Raw genomic sequence first — 18,705 nt, 5'->3', positions numbered from 1 at the left:
CAGTTTGCTTTTTTTTTTTTTGCTTTTTTTTTTTTTTTCTCCTCCCCGCTTCATACAAAATCGTGAAGCTCGACTGGTCGGTGTCACTTGTTCCTAGTGCAATGCTGCTGTTTATGTTCACAACGTGGCAAGGGAATGTCTGAATCCAAAGCTGTTTTCATTGAAATCTTTTTTAAAAATTCATGAAAACATTTCTATTAGATTAAAAAGGATTTTACAAACAACTCGGTTGTGGCCTAAGCTATTTCAGTGTCTGTTTTTTAAGTTCAGCTTTTGTACACAAGCGTTTTGGATTGGAAAGTATTGGCGTGGGGTGTGCGGTTTGCAAGCGGGTTGGATGGAATTGCACACGGAGCACCAAGTCCTGGTCTTGCTGACCGGGGTGGGGGGTTTCACCCGAGGTCGTGCTTGGGTCTTTTTTCATCCACTCCTGGCCAGGCAGAGAGGAGGGACGTGTAAAAATAAATAAATAAATAAATTACAAGGTTTAGCCATGAACCTTTGCATCTGGACCCGAGGGAGTGCTGTCAGTGGCTCGTGCTTTTACTTCCCCCTGACACTGGGACACGGGGGCCGCCGTCAGCCCCCGGGGTGAGGGATCTTTCTTCATCCCTGCCATCTCCAGCCAGGCTCATGTCGCTGGGTCTTCCTGGGAATGCTCTGGGAAGCGCTGGGTCTCTGGAAGACATTTCACAGGCCGTCTAGTTCCGTTTGAAGGTCCTACTACTTTGGCCTCATCACAAAAAAAAAGTTTATTTCTTAAAAAGTTTAACTTCCTACATCCATTGAAGTGAAAAATTATGCAAATGTATTTGCATGGTTGTCAAGAAACAGGGTAAGTTTAAAAAAGTTCTTCACATCAAATCTGTGCTGGTAGCCGCTTGTAAGGGGCATGCTGGATGGCAAAATGATTCCTGCCTGGAGCGAGGAACCTGCCTGCTGGGGGAGAGCCAAGCGGGACCTGCGTGTGCAGGGAGAACCATCTGCGTCGTGCCAAACTCTTCCTTCCACCTCTGTGCCCCGACCCTCCCGGGGCTTGCGTGTGGTTTAAACATCTGTGAAGCTTTTGAAGGTGTTAGAGACGCCTGGAGAGAACGTCCGAGCAAATCCCCATCAGTCGAACAGCAGCTTTTTCCTGGGCAAACCACCGACGAGCTGTGAACGGTGGCAAAGCGGGAGGGTGACCTGCAGCCCCCCAGGAGGAGCCGGAGGGGGGACCCTCCGGCCGAGCATGGCAGCTGGGGGGGACTCCCCCAGCATCTTTTGTCCATTGCTGCGGTGGCCAAGGGTCATTTTTTCCCCCCTTCCCAGTCAGTGCCTGTGGTAAACAGCGGGAACGGCCAGGGCCAGGGGAGCGGCCGCCCTCCCTCGCCCGTCCCAGCGTAGCAACGGCGGCTTCAAACACGGCAGCCACCATAGCCACCGCCGAGCAGGTCTGTGTGCGCGTCCCAGCCCGCCCCGGGGGCCATGCCCGGCCGGAGGACCCCTGTCCCCAGGCAGGGTGGGCACCCCCGGGTGACCCCCACCTCCTTGTGCTTTCCAGGGGTGCCACATGCCGGGCGCGGGGGGCTTCGCCTGTCCCCGCTGCCACATGGCTTTCAGCTCCTGGCCGCTGCTGCGAGCTCATGAGGAGAAGCTGTGCCTGGGGACCCCGTCGGCCTCCCCGGGGGGGACCCAACACCTCCCCAGGGGGGACCCACCGCCTGCTGAGGGGGCTCCGGGCACAGCGGGGAGGCCACAGGACACCCTGGTAGCACGGAGCTGGGTCTGGCACAAGGGGTGCGGGGACAGGGCAGACAGCGGGGACGGGGATGGGGACGGGGGACGGGGATGGGGACGGGGACAGGGCTGGGGGATGGGCGGGGGGACGGGGTGTCACAGCCACCACAGCTGGATCCGGCACAGCCTCAGCCGGGGGGAGCCTCCATCACCCCGCACCACGCGGGCAGCCCTCTGTGCTTACCTTGCCAAAGCCGGGAGAGTTTATGTTATTAAGCAGATTTTTTTCCCCCTTTTCCTTCCTGTTTGCCTCTGTGAGGTGTCCCAGGATGGGGACCGCGCTGAGCCACACCATCTCCTTCTGCTTCCCGGGCTCCTGCCGGCCGTGAGGGGACAGCGGGGGCTGGGGCGAGCACGGGGGGCTCCCCTGGGGGATGTGCTGACCCCCTGCGAGCGGGCCCTGCTCCATGTGGCCGAGCCAGCTTCCAGGAGGCTGCCGGTGGAGGAACGGCCAACCCTGCACCCCGGCGTGAGCACCGGCCCCCCGATGGCTCCCTGTGCCCCGGGATGTGCGGCTGGTGGGGTCCGGCCCCTCCTGCCCTCCGCAGCCCCTGGGCAGCAGGGAGAGCCCCGCCGGCCGCCGGCCCCACCACGGGGACACGGGCAATGGCCGCAGGAGCTGCTGGAGGCCCATCAGCGCCATGTGGCCGAAATCCGGGCCAGAACCCAGCAGCTGGAGCAGCAGAGGGAGGGTAGGCACTGGCAGGGGTTTTGGGGTGATGGGGTGGTGCCTGTGGGGTGCAGTAACCCCTGGGGAGCGGGGCTGTGGGGGGGTCACGCTGAGCCCCTGCACCCCCCCCCTCCTCACCCTCCCACAGGGCTCTGCCGGCAGCTGGCGGTGCTGGGGACCGGGGCGGCCATTGACCCCCACCCCAAGGAGGGGGAACTGGAGCCGAGCCAGGCTCCAGGGCTCCTGCGTGATCAGGTCGGACAGCTGCATGCGGCAGATGGAGGGTGAGCCCTGGCCGAGGTGGGGGACATGGCAGGGATTGGCCATGACACACAGGGCTCCACACCCTGATTTTTGAAAGGGGGGGGGGGGGGGGGGCCACCCAAGGAGCAGGGTGCCATGAACCCCCTCACCCCCCCCTCCCCTCCCCATTTACCCACACCCCCCCCCCACTGCCATTTACCTGTTTCCTCCACAGGGCTGCCCTCTGCCTCGACGCCCTCCTGCCGGACGCTGGGCCACTTGCCACCGAGGCCAGGTGAGGGTCCATGGGCGATGGCAGAGCCCAGCCGAGCATCCCACCGAGCCCCAGCAATGGCTGACGGCAGGGTTGTGGCAGGGCGCTGCGAATGGCTTACTTGCGGGGCGGCGGGCACGACCCGGCCATCCTGGTCCAGCTCCTCCGCCTCCAGGCGGAGGCCACGGCGCTGGAGAAAGGGGCTGCGGAGCCACGCAGGGGCAGGAGGGCAGGTGAGCCCCAACCCAGCCCCCAGCCCTCCCCTCCGCCCCCCAGCTGGTGGCTGAGGCAGCCCTGGTTGCGCCAGCAGAACCCCCCGGCGCGGGCCCAGGGGGCCTGGATGCGGCACTGCTGGCCGTGGAGCTGGAGAACCAGCGGCTGGAAGAGGAGCTCCTGGCACTGAAGGTCAGGAGGGAGAGGAGAGCCAACGCCGGTAGGTGACAGGGACTGGGTTGGCCCCACCTGCACCCCACAGCCCCTCACCAGGCCTCCAGGGTTGCAGTATCAGACCCCCCCACCCCCGGGTTGCCAATGGCTCATGAAATACGTGCAAGGGGAGACCTGCAACTGCGCAGCCCGGGGTGGGGGCTCTGCAATTTTTGGGGGGGTCCTTGCAGAGCATTGCACTGTGTTGGGGACAACAATGGTCCCTTAGACACTGCGGGGAAGAGCACAGCACGAATGTCCCCTGTTCCCCCCCCCATCAGCAACCCTGAGCACCAGCCCGGTGGGATGCTGTGGCAAAGACCTGCTGGGGCTGTGGGGGCCTTTGGTTAAACCCAGCAGTGACAAGTTCGTGTCTCCCAGGCTCACAGGTGGCCCAGTGGCACTCAGCAGAGCTGGCCCAGCTCCAGGCAGAGGTGGGGATGCTGCGATGCCACATGGAGCAGCCGCAGCCATGGCTGCTGCCCCCCGCCATTCTCCCACCCCCCGTGGCTCCCCCGCTCCCACCAGCCCTGGCCGCACCGGAGCTTTTCCAGGTAAGAGCCTTGTCCCAGGGATGTTCCCAGGTCTCCAGTGGTGAGGGGAGATGGGGTCGGGCTGCTGGTCTGGACGGGACAACGGGTTTGGAGGTACAGGCTTGGGGAGATAATTCCGGAGCTGCTGCCTTGGCCACTGCTGGGGACACAGGTGTCCCACAGAGCCAGGGCCACCGGGGCAGGAGGTGTGTGTGTCCCCGGGTGCCAAACCACAGGTGTCACTTGCCCCACGCGCCCAGCGCCGTGTGTGGCACAGGATGGCCTGGCAGCTCCCGCCGGTGCCGGCGACCCCCCCCCCCCTCCTGCTAATGCCACTTTTCTTCTTTCCCAGGAGCCCCCCCAGCCAGCGCTGGGGACAGGCAGCCCCGCAGCCCCCAGCCGCTCCCACGTCCCCCCCCACCTCCTCCTCACCCCTTTCGCAGCTCTGGAGGACCCCCCGCCTCCCACTCGGGAGCCCCCGCTGCAGCACAAAGCTGCCCGAAGGTGAGCCGGGGCTGGGCTGTGCCCCATGGGCCCCCCCAGACGCCATCATTAACTGTGCTGAAGGGATGGCAAAACGCGTGTGCTAATTGCAGGGATGGGCGTTTGGAACCAGCTGCGTAATCGTCACTGGGCCCCACAATGCCAGGGCAGGGGGAAGCATTCGGTGTCCCTCGTGGGAGGGGACAGGCAGCACCCAAAGCCGGCAGCCACCAAGACCCCACAGCTCAGTCTCCACCACAGGCAGCTCCTCACCCCAGGACAGGGCCCAGGCAGAGGCTGTTTCAGCGCAGGGGGGGGTTTGGGAACCAGGGAAGAACAGCGAGGAACACAGTGACTTTTTTTCTTTGCCGTGACTTCCCCACCCCACACGCCCTTTTTTAGGGGAAGCCTCACAAGCGTTCCCAGGAACCAGCAAAACCCCTGGTGAGATTTTTCTCTGCTGCGCTGGAGACCATGCCGGCTATTTAATAAATGGGTGCAGCCTGTCGGTCTCTGCTTCTTGGACTTTTTTTTCTGCCCATGTGTGAAGACAGTGAGATTTGTCCCAGAGCAGGCTCCCAGGAGCCAGCCCTGTCCCTGTAAGGAGCCATCAGCCTTCTCCAGCTCCACGAGCACAAACATCCACATAGAAAGGGATGAGGCAGAAGGGATGATGCAATTTAACAGTGCCCTGGCAGTCACAAGCTCTTACCAGCCTTCCCCAGCGCCTTTAGGCTGCTGGAGGCACCACGGGACCCTGCCCCAGGCTCAGCCTAGAGAGAACCAAACCCAGCCCAACCCGCAACCCCAGGGGCAGCGAGGAGCAGAGGCTGGAGCTTGTAACACCAAGAAGGTCAAGACTAGGCCCATTTGCTTACAATCTTTATTGAAGTCATACAAAAAGTTGCCAAAAAGTGAAAAAATACACTATATACAAAACCATTTTCCTTGTAATGAGGAGTGTCCAAGGTTAAAGAATTATCATACTGTGCTTTCAACTGCAGCCCCTGATTCTGCTTGTGGCCTTTTCTCTGTCTAAAAGAAAAGAAAAGGTTTTGTTTTTTTTTAAAAAACAAGACACTGCCTGACAGCACCCATTCATGCAGCAGTTCAAGGTTTCTTTAACTTGAAGACTTAACTGACTACACCTGCTTTGCTGGTCTTCAGAGCCTAACACTATTCTAGAATATTGACATTAACAATTGTAGCCCAGGTGATCAGTAATAAAACCCAGGAATGGTAAAAATACTTTGGGGAAAGGCCCCGTGCTGTAGTTGAGCCCAACTCCCAACACCCAGAACGTGTTTCTGTCCCACCCCAGAGGCTGCAGGTCTCCACAGCCAGAGTCTTCCCAGCCCCCAGTGTCAGGCACCGCGGTACAACATGCGTCCTTGCCAAGGGGGGAATGTTCCCCACCCCATCGGGGAAGCTTTATGAAGACCAGCAGGCAATAAAACCAGTACATCTACCAGGCACAAACCTGTGCCCGAACAGAGGAAAAAGAGAAATCAAACAAGCATGGCACAGGCTCCTGACTCAGCTGCCCACCTCCTCTTCCATTTTTTCTGCAACCTCATTTCCACTGGGAGCCGCTTCACCACCACCACCATTGACGGCCGGTTCTGGTTTAGATTTCTTAGCTTCATTGTCCCCCTGTTGAGTCTCCTCCTCTGGTTTCCTCTGAAGACAAAATTGTTTAGTCTTCAATATGTACAAATTGAAGTTTAAATTTTTATTTTTTTCTTTTTTTCTTTTTTTTTTTTTTTAAGAAAGTTAGCATCTAGATGTCATTGCGCATTATCTATCCAACCTCTACTTGCCAGGTTCAAGACAGATACTGAAATGTTAGGATTTAACCAAAGCTCTGAAGCTTTGGAGCAGAGGCCTGGACCACAAAGAACTTCCAGTAAGACATCACTTATGCGCTAGTGTCTATAGCGCTGGATTATCCTTAGCTAAAGTTTGGCAAGGGAACATGCAACTGCTGAGCCAGTAAGAGTTAAGGGGGTAGGTTTAAGGCATCTATAACATCCACAATCACCTGTGAAAAGCACATCGAAGTTGCTCCAGGCAAACCTGAGCTGAAAGAGGCCAATGTAACACAGGCCAGGCTGTGCCACAGCCACACGCAGAATTAAAAGCTAAGATCCCGTGAGGGATCATTTTAGCTATATTTGCAAACAGTTTTAGGAAAAACACATATACCTTTAAAGGAACCTAATGCTCAGTACATCTCGTTATCTCAGTGAGAGGCAGTTTATCATTACTACCATTAGACTGGCTTTGCTGGCTTTTTTTTTTTTTACCAGTCCAATTCTCCATTTCCACTTGGAAAGAAGGGAACCCAACTCAGCCTGGTTACTTGCCCTCTTTTTTTTTTTTTTTTTTTTTTTTTTTTTTAAGGCCTGTAGGCCACCCTGCCCCTCATGCCGGTCCTCAGAGGAGGGCACTTGCTCAGAGAAGGCTGCAGAAGCCACACGACTCACTCAGCTCAGGAGTTAAACCCGCGTGGGTCAGGCCAGGCACTGAACCACCAGGAACTGGTCCTCCTGGAGGCTGGATGGTTCCCAGACCGATTGGCTCCCAGTGGAAAGGGGTTTCACGCACTATTTCTGGTTTTAGAGTGGTTTGTTTTTTCCATTATAGAGCTAAGTTAAGAAAAAAAGCTTTAAGCTTTTTTTCCCAATTACACAAAGCAAGCCAGTGGTACTTTAACAAACTGTTTTTTCAGCCAGTCATTTCCGGACTCACCTTTTTCCTGACGAGGTGAGAGATGTCTGTAACACACTGAGATGCACCATCAGCTGCTTTTCTTACGGGAATCTATTGCAAGACATAACATTGCCACATAAATTACGGCAAACAGTAATCCTCAGAGCAGACAGGAATTGTCAACATCCATCTAAAAATCAACTTACCGTCGAAACAGAACCACTGTCTTCACTTTGTGCAAAGCCAGATGTAGTTCCAACCTTAAGAAAAAGCAGAAGAAAAACAGTGGAGCAAGTTCTGGTTATGTCTTCACACAAGAATGTATATGCCAGTTTAGAAAGGGACAGAAAAGCCAACTCCTTCATGTCGCAACACTGCGTTCTGCTCCCACGCTTACACACAGGGCAGAGATGAAAAGCGCTCAGAGTGATGCAACACTCAGTCCATGCTCACACTTGGCTGACCTATCACTTCCAGCCCCGACACACTAAATTGCTGTAGAAGCCCATGAAATTCCAGCACAGTTTGGAACAACTCATGTCAGTATTTACTGACTATTCTCTCTTTAGATCTCAGCTGCCTCAGTTGCCTTCTCACAATCACAGCCCGGATCATTTGTGAGCAACCACCAGCCCCTGATCTGTACGATCGAATCTGAGCCCTTCCTATTACTGGTTTACTTCAAGTCCGACTGGAAGAATGTTTGGTTAAAAGGAACCAGCAGGACGCACTAACCAGAGTTGCTTTCAGGGCCAGCTCAGCTACTCTTGCACTCTTTTGAGACTCCTTTGAATCTTCTATCTTTTCTTTAATTTCAGGAAGCAGCCCCTTCAGTTCTTCAATCTCCTTCTCATCTTCAGGGGACCCGCTTTCTGCCTTCTTTATTCGCTCAGTAAGCATTGCTGGGATGAAACAGTTATGGCAAAAAGGTCAAGACAAAGCAGCCATCCAGTTATCAATATCCAGAGGCAAGTGTCAACTAATATGCACTGTTTCGACAATTCTGATATCAGTATAGCTTGTTACTGGTTTCAGACCTAGAAAGCGTTTGCACAGCAAGGTAACACGCGTATCTAACTACTTTTAGGGCAGTTTAACAGAGTCTGCTTTGACTTGTCAAAGCTCTTGCATTCGCTAGGCAGTTTCAGAAATCCACTTACCCATTCTCTTGTCGATGACTTCTACAGATTTACCGAACTGCAGAACCGCCTCGTCGAACTGGCTGTTGTAGTGGTACGCCAGCGCCAGCTGGTAGTGACTCTCGGCCAGCAGGCGATCGTGAGCCTCCAGGTACTTCTGCTGCAGGGCCAGGCAGGCCTGGAACTCTTCTATGGCCTGTGTGTAGTTTTCTATAGGAGAAAGCCATAAGGTCTTTACAAACCACACTCATCTATCCAAACAAGCAAGATCTAAGCCTTATTATTTGATGATGAGAGGGCTGGAGGCCCTCTGCTGTGAGGACAGGCTGAGAGAGTTGGGGTTGTTCAGCCTGGAGAAGAGAAGGCTCCGGGGAGACCTTATAGCCCCGTCCAGTACCTAAAGGGGGCCTATAGGAGAGATGGGGAGGGACTCTTTATCAGGTAATGTAATGATAGGACAAGGGGTAACAGTTTCAATCTGGAAGAAATTTAAATTGGATATGAGGAAGAAATTCTTTACTGTGAGGGTGGTGAGGCACTGGAACAGGTTGCCCAGGGAAGCTGTGGATGCCCCATCCCTGGAAGTGTCCAAGGCCAGGCTGGATGGGGCTTTGAGCAGCCTGGTCTAGTGGGAGGTGTCCCTGCCCAGGGCAGGGGGGTTGGAACTGGATGATCTTTAAGGTCCCTTCCAACCCAAACCATTCTGTGATTCTATGATTCAATTACTCTGTATTTTACTGCACTTTATATAGTCTGAACACAGAACCACCGTTGAATACAGCAGCTGAGTTCAGCGACAGGCTGCTTCTAGATTATCAAGTGACACCACTCACAGCCCAACACTGTCAACCCGCACACCTCAGAAAAAGATCGTTTAGAGTCCAGTTCCTCTAATTCTCTCAAGAGAGCTTTGTCACTTTAGAACAACACAGAAACTAAGCAGCGCAGACAAAACCAGGCAAACAAATCCTGCTATTTCACCTCCCACCATGAATTGAGCGCGACGTAAGTCCTGAGCTAAAGGACAGCCCCCTGCTACCTCCCAGTCGAGCTCTCCACTCTAATGACATACAACACAAGCCTCATTTTGTAGCCCTTGTCCAGAAACCTGTCACATTATTTCCAATGCTAGTCATAGCAGAAGATGACACCCTACTTGGATTTAAGGAAATTGAAACATGTTTTTAAATGAAACGCAGATATGACACATTAGAAGGCATGAACCTGAGTCTTGCTTCAACACTCCTTGTTTTCGGTAACACGCTACTTCTTACTCAGAGCTTTCTTTCACTGTTCTGGAAAACCATGGTTAGGGCACCAAGTTGTTCATCTATTGATTCTGAAGCTTCTCAAATGGCTGCACTATCATAATTAAACAAAGTGTATTTTGTTTTCACCTTAATCTTAACTCACCTCAGCTCATTTTAAAGTAAAATAGAGAAGGACAGAACATGGAACTGTACATGAGAATTAGTGTTACTCACCAGATTCAATGCTAACTTCTCCTAACTTTAGATGAGCTTGAGCTGCATGGAGCTGAGCTTCTTTCGTTTCTTGTCTAAATCAAGAAAAAAAAAAAGTAGCTTCCAAATCCTGATCAGATTATGCCACGTTTACTAATAGCTTATGCCACCCCCCAATTTCCAATGACTTTCTCTAGCCGATATCCAAACTAGGACTTAAGTCTTTACCTCTTATAGATGACTTTTGCTAACTCCAACATGTCCCAGGCTAGCTCAAGATTTCCAATTTCATCCTCTTCACTTTCCTGTAAAGACTAGAAATGCATTAAAGGTTAAGCGACTTGGTTACAAACAACACTAAGTTTCTAAGCAGTATTGTGAATAAGTAAGTTTCTTTAAGTAACTATGTAAATGATTTACCACTAGAAGGAAAAAAAAGAACATGCAGAAAAGGTTACTGCATCAACTGAGACTTCGCCTGCAGTTAAGGTGTTTTAAATGGAACACACACTTACATTGTTAGTTGAGTTAGCCTTAATTTTTTTTTTTTCCTCAGAAATATCAGGGCACCAAGCACCAATAGTATTCTAAGAATAAGATTTTGTTTAAGGTGCTATTTAGATGAATCAAAAGCTAAATAAAGGAGCTGATGTTCTGCTTATTTTTTTAAATGAGCTTTTGAACTTCATTAGAACAGCCTGAGGCAGAGACAGATACTCTATTCAAGACAGTTGTATAGCATGCTGAGTACCACACTCAGGTACTTCAGGCTTCAGCTTTTTCCAGGTGTTTTGATTGCTACATCAAGGTAACACCTCCAATTTAAACAGCACTACACTTCCCATGAAGTCTCCCATCCTAATCACGGCTTATTCGACTGGGTGCATTTACTACGTACAGTGAGACAACAGAACAAGCAGAGAATAAACTGTTACAAGTAACTAACTTCAGTGACAAGCTAAAGCAACTCTCCCTGCCCGCCCCTGCCTTTACCAGGCTGCATCACTCATCAGTAGACTGGCCAGGTCTACAGACAGAGCTGAGCAAGATACAATGCAGACTACACATAACACCGCCCCTTCCTTAGTCAAAAGTGGTTTTCAAAAGTAATTTCCTCCATAGGACTAAATGAAATACAACCGAGTTTTTATACAGACATTAATGTGACATTTAGACAAATACCGCAGTCTTCCATAAGTACCGATATCAGAGCTCAGCAGTCTCACCTTGTCTTCCACTGCCAATTCGTTCTCCTTATCATCTTCAGCTTTATCATTTTCTTTATCTTCCTCTTCAGATTCTTCTGTTTCTACAAGGAAATCAGGTGAATGAGAACACTTGTTGTTACTACACTTGCTTCACATGGAGTCAGGTAGAATATATTACATCCAGCCCTTATGGTTCCGGTGACAGGTTAGATGTGTGATGTAAGGAGAGTACAGACACATTACATTCCCAGCAGCAGCAGCCATCTTGCTGAAAAGTGTTAGGCACTGTAGACTAACGTAGTTCCAGGCTACCTTAGTCCTTGTTTTAAGTTTAACTTCATGCTATCTCGAACAGAAACTTACCTAGAATTCAGTTCTCACAAATTCATTGTGAAGTCCCACTGAAGCCATGGGATCCTGAGCAGCCCTGGAGGTACTGGTCAGTTGCTGGACTTGATGCTACAGATAACAAGCGTTTTCAGCAAGATAGCTGCCAAGCTGTGTACAAATAAGACTGTTCCTGAATTTGTGTTCCTCATGTCAGACATTTAAGTGGCAATGTTATTCATGAACCTGCTATTACGTAGCACTGATTTGACTCCTGATACTGTGTAGGAGCTTTGCATGATCTATTCTACCAGTAGAAACATTTTGGGAAGATGTGCAGTGAAGAAGTATGGCTAATAACTTTCAGAGTATTGGTTGACTTGCACGCTGAAGTCACACAATTTCTCTATCAGGACCAATGACTAATTCCAGAATAACAGGAGCTTGATGGGGTGGAGACTAGAGAACCCAGGAGCTCGTTAGACTAACTCCCCAAAAGCACACACCTACCACTGAGAGGGACAAACCTGTAAGTATGAGGACAGCTCAACCAAAGGTAAAAGGGAAGAGATGTTAGGAAGCTGAAGTCAATTTTAAGTAGTTGAAAGAGTCTGGAGTGACTGGGCACCAGACCAGGATGTGCAAGCATGTCCTCACACCAACAGAGTTGGAACAAAAGGAAGCGGTATATGCGTACGTAAGCAGCCTTCCACAGGATGAGGAGGAGCGGATAACTACTCTTAGTTTAAGTTCAGTCATACTCTGTCCAAACACCTTGTTAGGCAGCTGCTTCACCACTCTGAGTGTCATTGTGCCCAGCAGTACAAATCCTTTCAAAGTGCAGACCTATTTAGTCTAAATATTTGCCACTCCTAAAATAAAGCTCTTCCTGTGCAGCTGAGCTACTGACAAGCAAAGTTTCAATTACCAGCTCATCAATTAACTTGTGTGATAGAAAGCACGGGCCTACTAAGACCATGCAAGTACTGATTCAGCAAAGTGTACCAGTTTTACTAGGTTACTTTAACATAACCCTGAAAAACAGCTACAATGAAGCAGGGAAGCAGAACAGCAGAAAAAGCTCAACAGCTGGAAGATTATACTAGATAGTAGCAATAAGTCTTCAGGTTTCAGAGCAAATTAAGTTTAGCTTTGCCAACCAAATTCTCACTTGCAATTGCCACCAGACTCAAATGGAGAGTTCCTTCCCCACCACCACCAAAAGCAAATTTATTATTTTGTTACGTATTCAGCTGTTCTTATTTTTCTGCTCCACCGTTTTAAACTAAAACATGGTCATGACCAGAGGCAACTTGTGCTTCAAAGTTATTTGAAGGTTAGTGCAATAAACCCAGACGCATGCAAGTGAACATCCATTCAGTATTCTCCACCAGCCTAGCCATTACTTACACATTTCAGAGGGCTGTAAGTTTGCTTTCAAGTAAGATTTGCTTTGCAGTTAGTTAAGCGTTAGTCTAGAGGAACGGAGACTATTCACTATTCCTTGAAACTTTACTTGGATGTAAAATCCTTCAAAAGCCCCTTTACTGTGCCTTTTCCTTATTCTAAGGCAAACAGAAAATTCTGAATGGAACACTTTTTACCCATTGTTAGCCAAATCCATCAAGTCATCCACCCACAAGTACTTTTCTCCTCTCACTGTTACCTTCTCCCTCTTCCATCAGGTCATCTTTCTCTTCTTTTTCTACCTTAGCACCTTCACCCTCTTCCATCAGGTCATCTTTCTTTTCCTCTTTCTCTACCTTAGCAGCTACTTCAGCCTTCTCTTCTGTGTCATTAGATGGATCTTTGCCCTCTGTGGGCACAGGTTCCTTCGAGGACTCTGTCTCTTTAGTTTCATCTGGTTTTTCTGCAGCCACCTCTATCAGCTCTTGTTTCTCCTCCACCTTCTTCTGTTCAGCTGCCTCTGCCTCCCCTCCTGCAGCTTCTTTCTGCTCCACAGCAGCTGCTGCCTGCACTTCTGCTGCCAGTTCTTGTGCTACTGCCTTCTCTTCCACAGCTGCCTCTGCCTGCCCTTCTACAGCCTCTCCCTTTTCCACAGCTGCCTCTTTTTCTGTTGCTTCCGCTGCTGTCTGCTCTCCCACCTCTCCCTTCTCTTCCACAGCTGTTTCTCCAGCTTCAGCCTCTTCCATAGGTCCCTTGGCCTTCTCATCTGACACTTCTGTCATTCTCTCCTTGACCTCAGTTGCCTCTGCTACCTTGTCTTCAGGTACCACCTTCTGCTCTTTTTCCACTACCTTCTCTTCCACAGCTGCCTCCTCTTTTGTAGCCTCCCCTTCCACAGCTACCTGTTGCTTCTGCTCTTCTGAAGTGACTTCTTTTTCCACAGAATCCTCCACCTTCTCTTCAGCCTCTTCAAGCTTTACGTCCTTGTCAGCAACTGCTTCTTCTGTTGGTTTTCCTTCTGTAATCTCTTTCATTTCAACATCCTCTTTGATTTCCTTCTCAGATAGTACCGGAGTCTCTTCTGTAGACTTTTTGGCCTCTTCTTTTTCCCCCATGGCGTTATATACCTGTTCTCTCAACTCCTCCCTTGCTTCTTCTACATGATTGAGGAAGCATAAACATTTCTTCGAGTTTAGTGATAAAGACATTAATGGGCACTGACAACACCACCCTCAGACCCCTCCAGTGTGTTGGTTTGTCATCAAGTTAGATGACATTCGAAAAAGCTCCATTTTCAAAGTACAAGGCATTAGGACACAACCAACATAGTAACTTGAACTAAGCAAATCCCTTCCCCAGACTGCATTATTGCAAGCGGCCGCTCAAGCAGTGTGCAGTTTTGCGCGGTAGCGTTTAGTCACAGCTAAGCGAGAGGTGCCAGTGTTTTAACAGTCTGGATTGACAGGAATTCCTGTATTATCTCCAGGTAGTATAAAATAGTTACTGTTCTTGGAGTTTTTACGGAGACTCTGACCTGTCCTACTGCACAGACTGTACTGCTACAAGGTTACAAAGCAGTTCGAGTTGACTGTGAAGCTTAAGAAAGCAAGTTTGAATGCAGTGTTTCAGGACACAGACACCTGGTGACCCTTTACACATGCTTTCAGTGACCAGTTCCTTGCAGAAGTTTTAGACGTTTTGTTCAATCAACAAAAAAAAGTCCATTCAGGCTGCTAAGACTTTCAATAGAATGATTCACGCTACTTAAGATACCGATGGACTGAACTTGGATTACATAGACAAGAGAACACAGCTCGGAGCCTCCACAACACAGCAGACAGCTTTACATACCGTCAACAGTTGGTAATGCAGAATCATCCTCCGCTTTTTCTCCTTCCTCTTCAACCTGCACCCCTTCTAGGGCATTTCCCAGCACACCATTTTCCATTCTAAAGGGAAAAAAAGTCTGTTATCCCTTAGCTCTTATAACACCATTTTAACAGCTCAAGGTGCAGTGCCACGGCCCATCCCGCCCAGTACAACCCTGCATATATGAAGTTCTAGTGTAACCCTGTCTAGACGAAGGTGAAATCCTGTTACACCAATAATCATTCGATTATTTCTCTTAATCAAATGAGAAACTGTTAGCATACCTTGCCAACTCCAGGAGAGATTTTCCATAGTAAAAAAAAGCTTCTGCACACTCATTCGCTGTCTCACCATATTTTTTACCCCTACGAAAGTAACAAAGAATTATTTGCCTATGAACACTTTAGATGTTGATACATGAACTCGAAGGCTAAAGATTCCTGGACAGGAAGAATCAGTTTCTTAGCTCATCTCCCATTGTTTCCAACAAATAATGAACGCTTCTCTCACCTAGCTAGATGTGGCTCTCAAACATCCAGCATGGCAAATTAATCTAAAACCCAAAGGTGTATCCACTCTCAGAGACTGATCAAGACTAGTGAACAAGTTGCTAGCAAGTAACACTATGTCATTTTCCTATTAATAGAAACCAGAACCATACACTGTGAAATAAAATATGAAATCCCTTTTCCTTCTTAGGGAACTGCACTGGCCATTACTATTATAAAAGCTGTCTAAATTGCACACTAAGTACAGCATCGTCCAACACTTGAGTTAATTTAAATAGCTTGTCCTTTACGCAGTTGTATTATAAATACAGCGGCATACGTAAGGTAAAAATATCAGTCTTTCTTGTATGAGCCTCATCGGTATAGTCAAGATGAAAACTAAGACATACAAAAATACACAAAATATTCTGCTACTCACAGTAAGCTTGCAGCTTCCTGGAATGCATTAACAGCAGCCGGAATATTTCCCATTACCAAGTGTTTCTGTCCTAAACCCAATAGTTTCTTTGATTCTCCGTCCACATCCATACTGGTGGGGGGCGGGGTGTGGGTAAAAATAAATCAAATACAGAACTCTGTTAGTTTCCACAGTCATTTCGTATCCAGCTTTCAAAGCCTAGTCAGCTTTATATATGAGTGAGTTGCATACATTATGCTGGCTGGAACTACTGGGGGTGGGGTGGGGTTTGGTTGTTTGTTTAAAACTGGACCAACTTTTAGTTCTGATGACCAAGGGCAGACAGGCTAATTTTAACCAACTGTTGCAAGAAGCAGGTAATGGAATTTGGTATGACAAAGGATGCTAAAGAATATACTTTAAGGGTTTCACACCAACACAACAATGAGTACTGTACAGTGTTTCACCAGACTCCAATGATAGCTAAGCCAACAGAAAGAAGAATAAATCCAAGCTATGACTTCTCATAGCTGCTCATTGACAAAAATGGTAGATGCAAGTCTGTTTCAATGCAGTGCACCTCGCAGCTCCATTTCCAGAAGGTCTGTCCCAGCCAAACTTGGTCTGGGACAAGAGGAGCTGCCCACAGAGGTGTACTACTACTGGCACGTACTTCTACCGCCCCAGTGCTTCCCCAGCACTAACTCACAGATCAATAATTTCCCCATCAACAGCTGGTATTTGCGTATTGAAAGAGTTTTGCTGCACTAGATTTGGGCAGACTACTGATGGCCACAAGTTTCAGCATCTACAGCATCCGCATCTGTTAAACTTCAAGCCTAACAACCAATTTGAAGGGTGACCTTTTTGTTTCACTCCATAATCCCTGGATTTCACGTTCTTTAGTAACTGACAACTCCAACCCCCATCTCACCCGTCTGTCTTGTCTGTGGATGTGGAAGGAGCTGCCAATTCCTCTTCCATCCTGCAAACAAAATACTGATTAAGTGTTTGTAACAGGCTACCCATTTTGCAATAGTAACCGAGCTCTCAGAGGTGTGAAACCAGAGCCAGTAGAGCGGTGCAGAGCGGTTGGGGTTGGAAGGGACCTTTGGAGATCATCTAGTCCAACCCCCCTGCCAAAGCAGGGTCACCTAGAGCAGGCTGGACAGGAACGCATCCAGGCGGGTTCTGAGTATCTTCAGAGAAGGAGACTCCACAACCTCTCTGGGCAACGTCTTCTAGTGCTCTGGCACCCTCAAAGTAAAGAATTTTTTCCTCATGTTGAGAAGAAATTGCCCGTGTTCCAGCTTGTGCCTGTTGCCCCTTGTCTCCTGTTGCCAGGCACCACTGAAAAGAGTCTGGCCCCATCCCCTGGGCACCTGCCCTTTAGATATTGATAAGCATTGATGAGATCTTCTCTCAGTCTTCTCTTCACCAGGCTAAACAGACCAGGTCTCTCAGCCTTTCCTCATAAGGGAGGTGCTCCGTTCCCTTGATCGTCTTTCTAGCCCTCTGCTGGGCTCTCTCCAGCAGTTCCCTGCCTAATTAGTTTCAGTTTTGATTATTGTTTGAATGAAGGATTGTTAGGAAAGCAGGTGCTTTCAGCTTGTATCAGACTAAGTCTGGCCTATAGTTCCGCTGTCTAAAACCCGGGACCGTCCCCGCCAGCTCGCAGCCACTGACCCACAAGCCCGTTGTGCCTCAGAGCGATCCCCACGTACACACGCGGCACGGAACAAGCCGAAAACCCCCAAATCGGGGGTTCTGCACCGCCTTTCCAGTCAGAAAAGCGGGGATCTGCCCACGGCGCCCGTCTGGGGGGGGTTGGGGGTGGCTCCTCACGGCCACCCGCCGGGCAGCCTCCCCTGGGCGGCGGCGGGGCGGCCGCACAGCTGACAGCCGTTCCGGGCGGAACAAAGGCCGGTGCGTGTGTGTCTTCCTGCCCCCCCCCCAGCCACCCCTCACAGACAATGGCGCCTTTCCCGCCGTGCCCCCGGCCCCGCCCCCCGCCATTGGCGCCAAACCCCGGCGGCGGCTCCTGACGGGCTGGCGGCCCGGCGTCACGTGGCGCCACGGGACCACCCCCCCCCACACCTCCACCGCTCCCCACCCCCCCCCGCCCCCCCGGGACGGTTCAGCGGCGTCGCGCTGCCCCCAACAAAGATGGCAGCGGCCGCGCTGGGGAGGGTGGGGGGGCGGGTCACGTGGTGGCTCCGCGCGAGCCGAGCGGGCCCAGCGGGCGCGGGGCGGCACGTACCACCGCCGGGGGGGTGGGGGGTAGGGGCGCGAGCACCAGCCCCCCCCCCCCCGCGAAACCCTGCCCGCCGCCCCCACCGGAGAACCCGGGCAGAGGGAAGGTGGGTTCCAGTCACCCCGCAGCGCAAAAGCGCCCCCACCCCTCCGCCTTCTCCCCCTTCCCCCCGACACGCACACACCGTGAGCAGGGACAGCCCGTGCGGCCTTACCTCGCCGGTGAAGTCGGCGCGGGCTCAACCCCCGGGGGAGCGGCGACAGGGGCAGAGGATTGCATGAGAGAGCTGCCGGAACGAGGGGCGGCGGCGGCAGAGTGCAGACCCCGGCCCCGCCGGCTGGCTATATACCCCCGAGGACACGCCCCGGCCCGCCCGGCGGCGCGCGCACGCCGCGGGGGGAACTACCGCTCCCGACGTGCCCCGCGCCCGCCCGCTGCGGGACGCCAAGGGGGCGCCGCCGTGCGGGGTACGCCGGGAAGTGTAGTCCAGGGGAGGGCAGCACGGCGCGGGGCATGCTGGGAAGTGTAGTGCCATGGGGAGCAACGGATGTTCCGGCGGTGCTGCCGCGGGGCACGCTGGGAAATGTAGTCCGCCGTGCAAGCCGTGAGGGCCCCGGGGCGGTGCAAGGGCCCCGTTGCCTGCCGCCCACCCCCGGGGGGGGGGACACCGTGTGGCGGCGGGGAGCCCTGCGTGACGGCAGGGACCCGCGCCCCGACAGCGGCCTCGGCTGGCTGAAGGCCAGCCGGCCCCGGCTCAGCCCGGGCAGGCGCCCCGCGTCCCCTGCAGCCCACCAGCCCGGGCCGACATGGCTGCGGCGCCCCGGCGCCAGAGAGCTCCGGGAAAACCTCCCACAGCGGCCGCGGAGGCGTTGGTGACACCCGGAGCCTCATTTTCCCGCTTATTTCAGGATAAAAGTTCTCCAGCTTCAACTGCACCGTGTTACTCCGTGCAGCGAGAGAGCTGGGACTCGTGGGTTTAATAGAGATAACCAATTAATCTGCTTTTCTTAGG

At 51.6% G+C, this 18,705-nt stretch overlaps 2 protein-coding genes across 3 annotated transcripts; both read right to left on the bottom strand.

Annotated features, from left to right (window-relative positions):
- Positions 1-5,277: 5,277 nt before the first annotated feature.
- Positions 5,278-18,090, bottom strand: LOC128913361 (nuclear autoantigenic sperm protein-like). 2 transcript variants are annotated; one of them, XM_054210761.1, is made up of 14 exons: positions 17,908-18,088; positions 16,374-16,424; positions 15,461-15,571; positions 14,818-14,898; positions 14,516-14,613; positions 10,949-11,031; positions 9,951-10,036; positions 9,744-9,817; positions 8,281-8,469; positions 7,856-8,022; positions 7,327-7,380; positions 7,160-7,231; positions 5,957-6,088; positions 5,278-5,443 (listed from the first exon to the last, which is right to left on the bottom strand). In XM_054210761.1, exons 1-14 carry the CDS (start codon positions 17,970-17,972, stop codon positions 5,390-5,392), a joined length of 1,317 nt encoding a protein of 438 aa, XP_054066736.1. In that variant the 5' UTR covers positions 17,973-18,088; the 3' UTR covers positions 5,278-5,389. The 2 variants fall into 2 exon arrangements, with proteins under 2 accessions (XP_054066736.1, XP_054066737.1); XM_054210762.1 differs by lacking the exon at positions 5,957-6,088 and having other exon boundaries at positions 17,908-18,090.
- LOC128913362 (nuclear autoantigenic sperm protein-like) lies at positions 11,040-14,505 on the bottom strand. Its single transcript, XM_054210763.1, has one exon. It carries the CDS (start codon positions 13,870-13,872, stop codon positions 12,886-12,888), a length of 987 nt encoding a protein of 328 aa, XP_054066738.1. The 5' UTR covers positions 13,873-14,505; the 3' UTR covers positions 11,040-12,885.
- Positions 18,091-18,705: the final 615 nt, after the last annotated feature.

Source organism: Rissa tridactyla, chromosome 8 (assembly GCF_028500815.1).
Source record: "Rissa tridactyla isolate bRisTri1 chromosome 8, bRisTri1.patW.cur.20221130, whole genome shotgun sequence".
NCBI classification, from domain to species: domain Eukaryota; kingdom Metazoa; phylum Chordata; class Aves; order Charadriiformes; family Laridae; genus Rissa; species Rissa tridactyla.
Note: the sequence above shows the minus strand (reverse complement) of the source record. Positions and strands in the feature narration are given on the sequence as shown.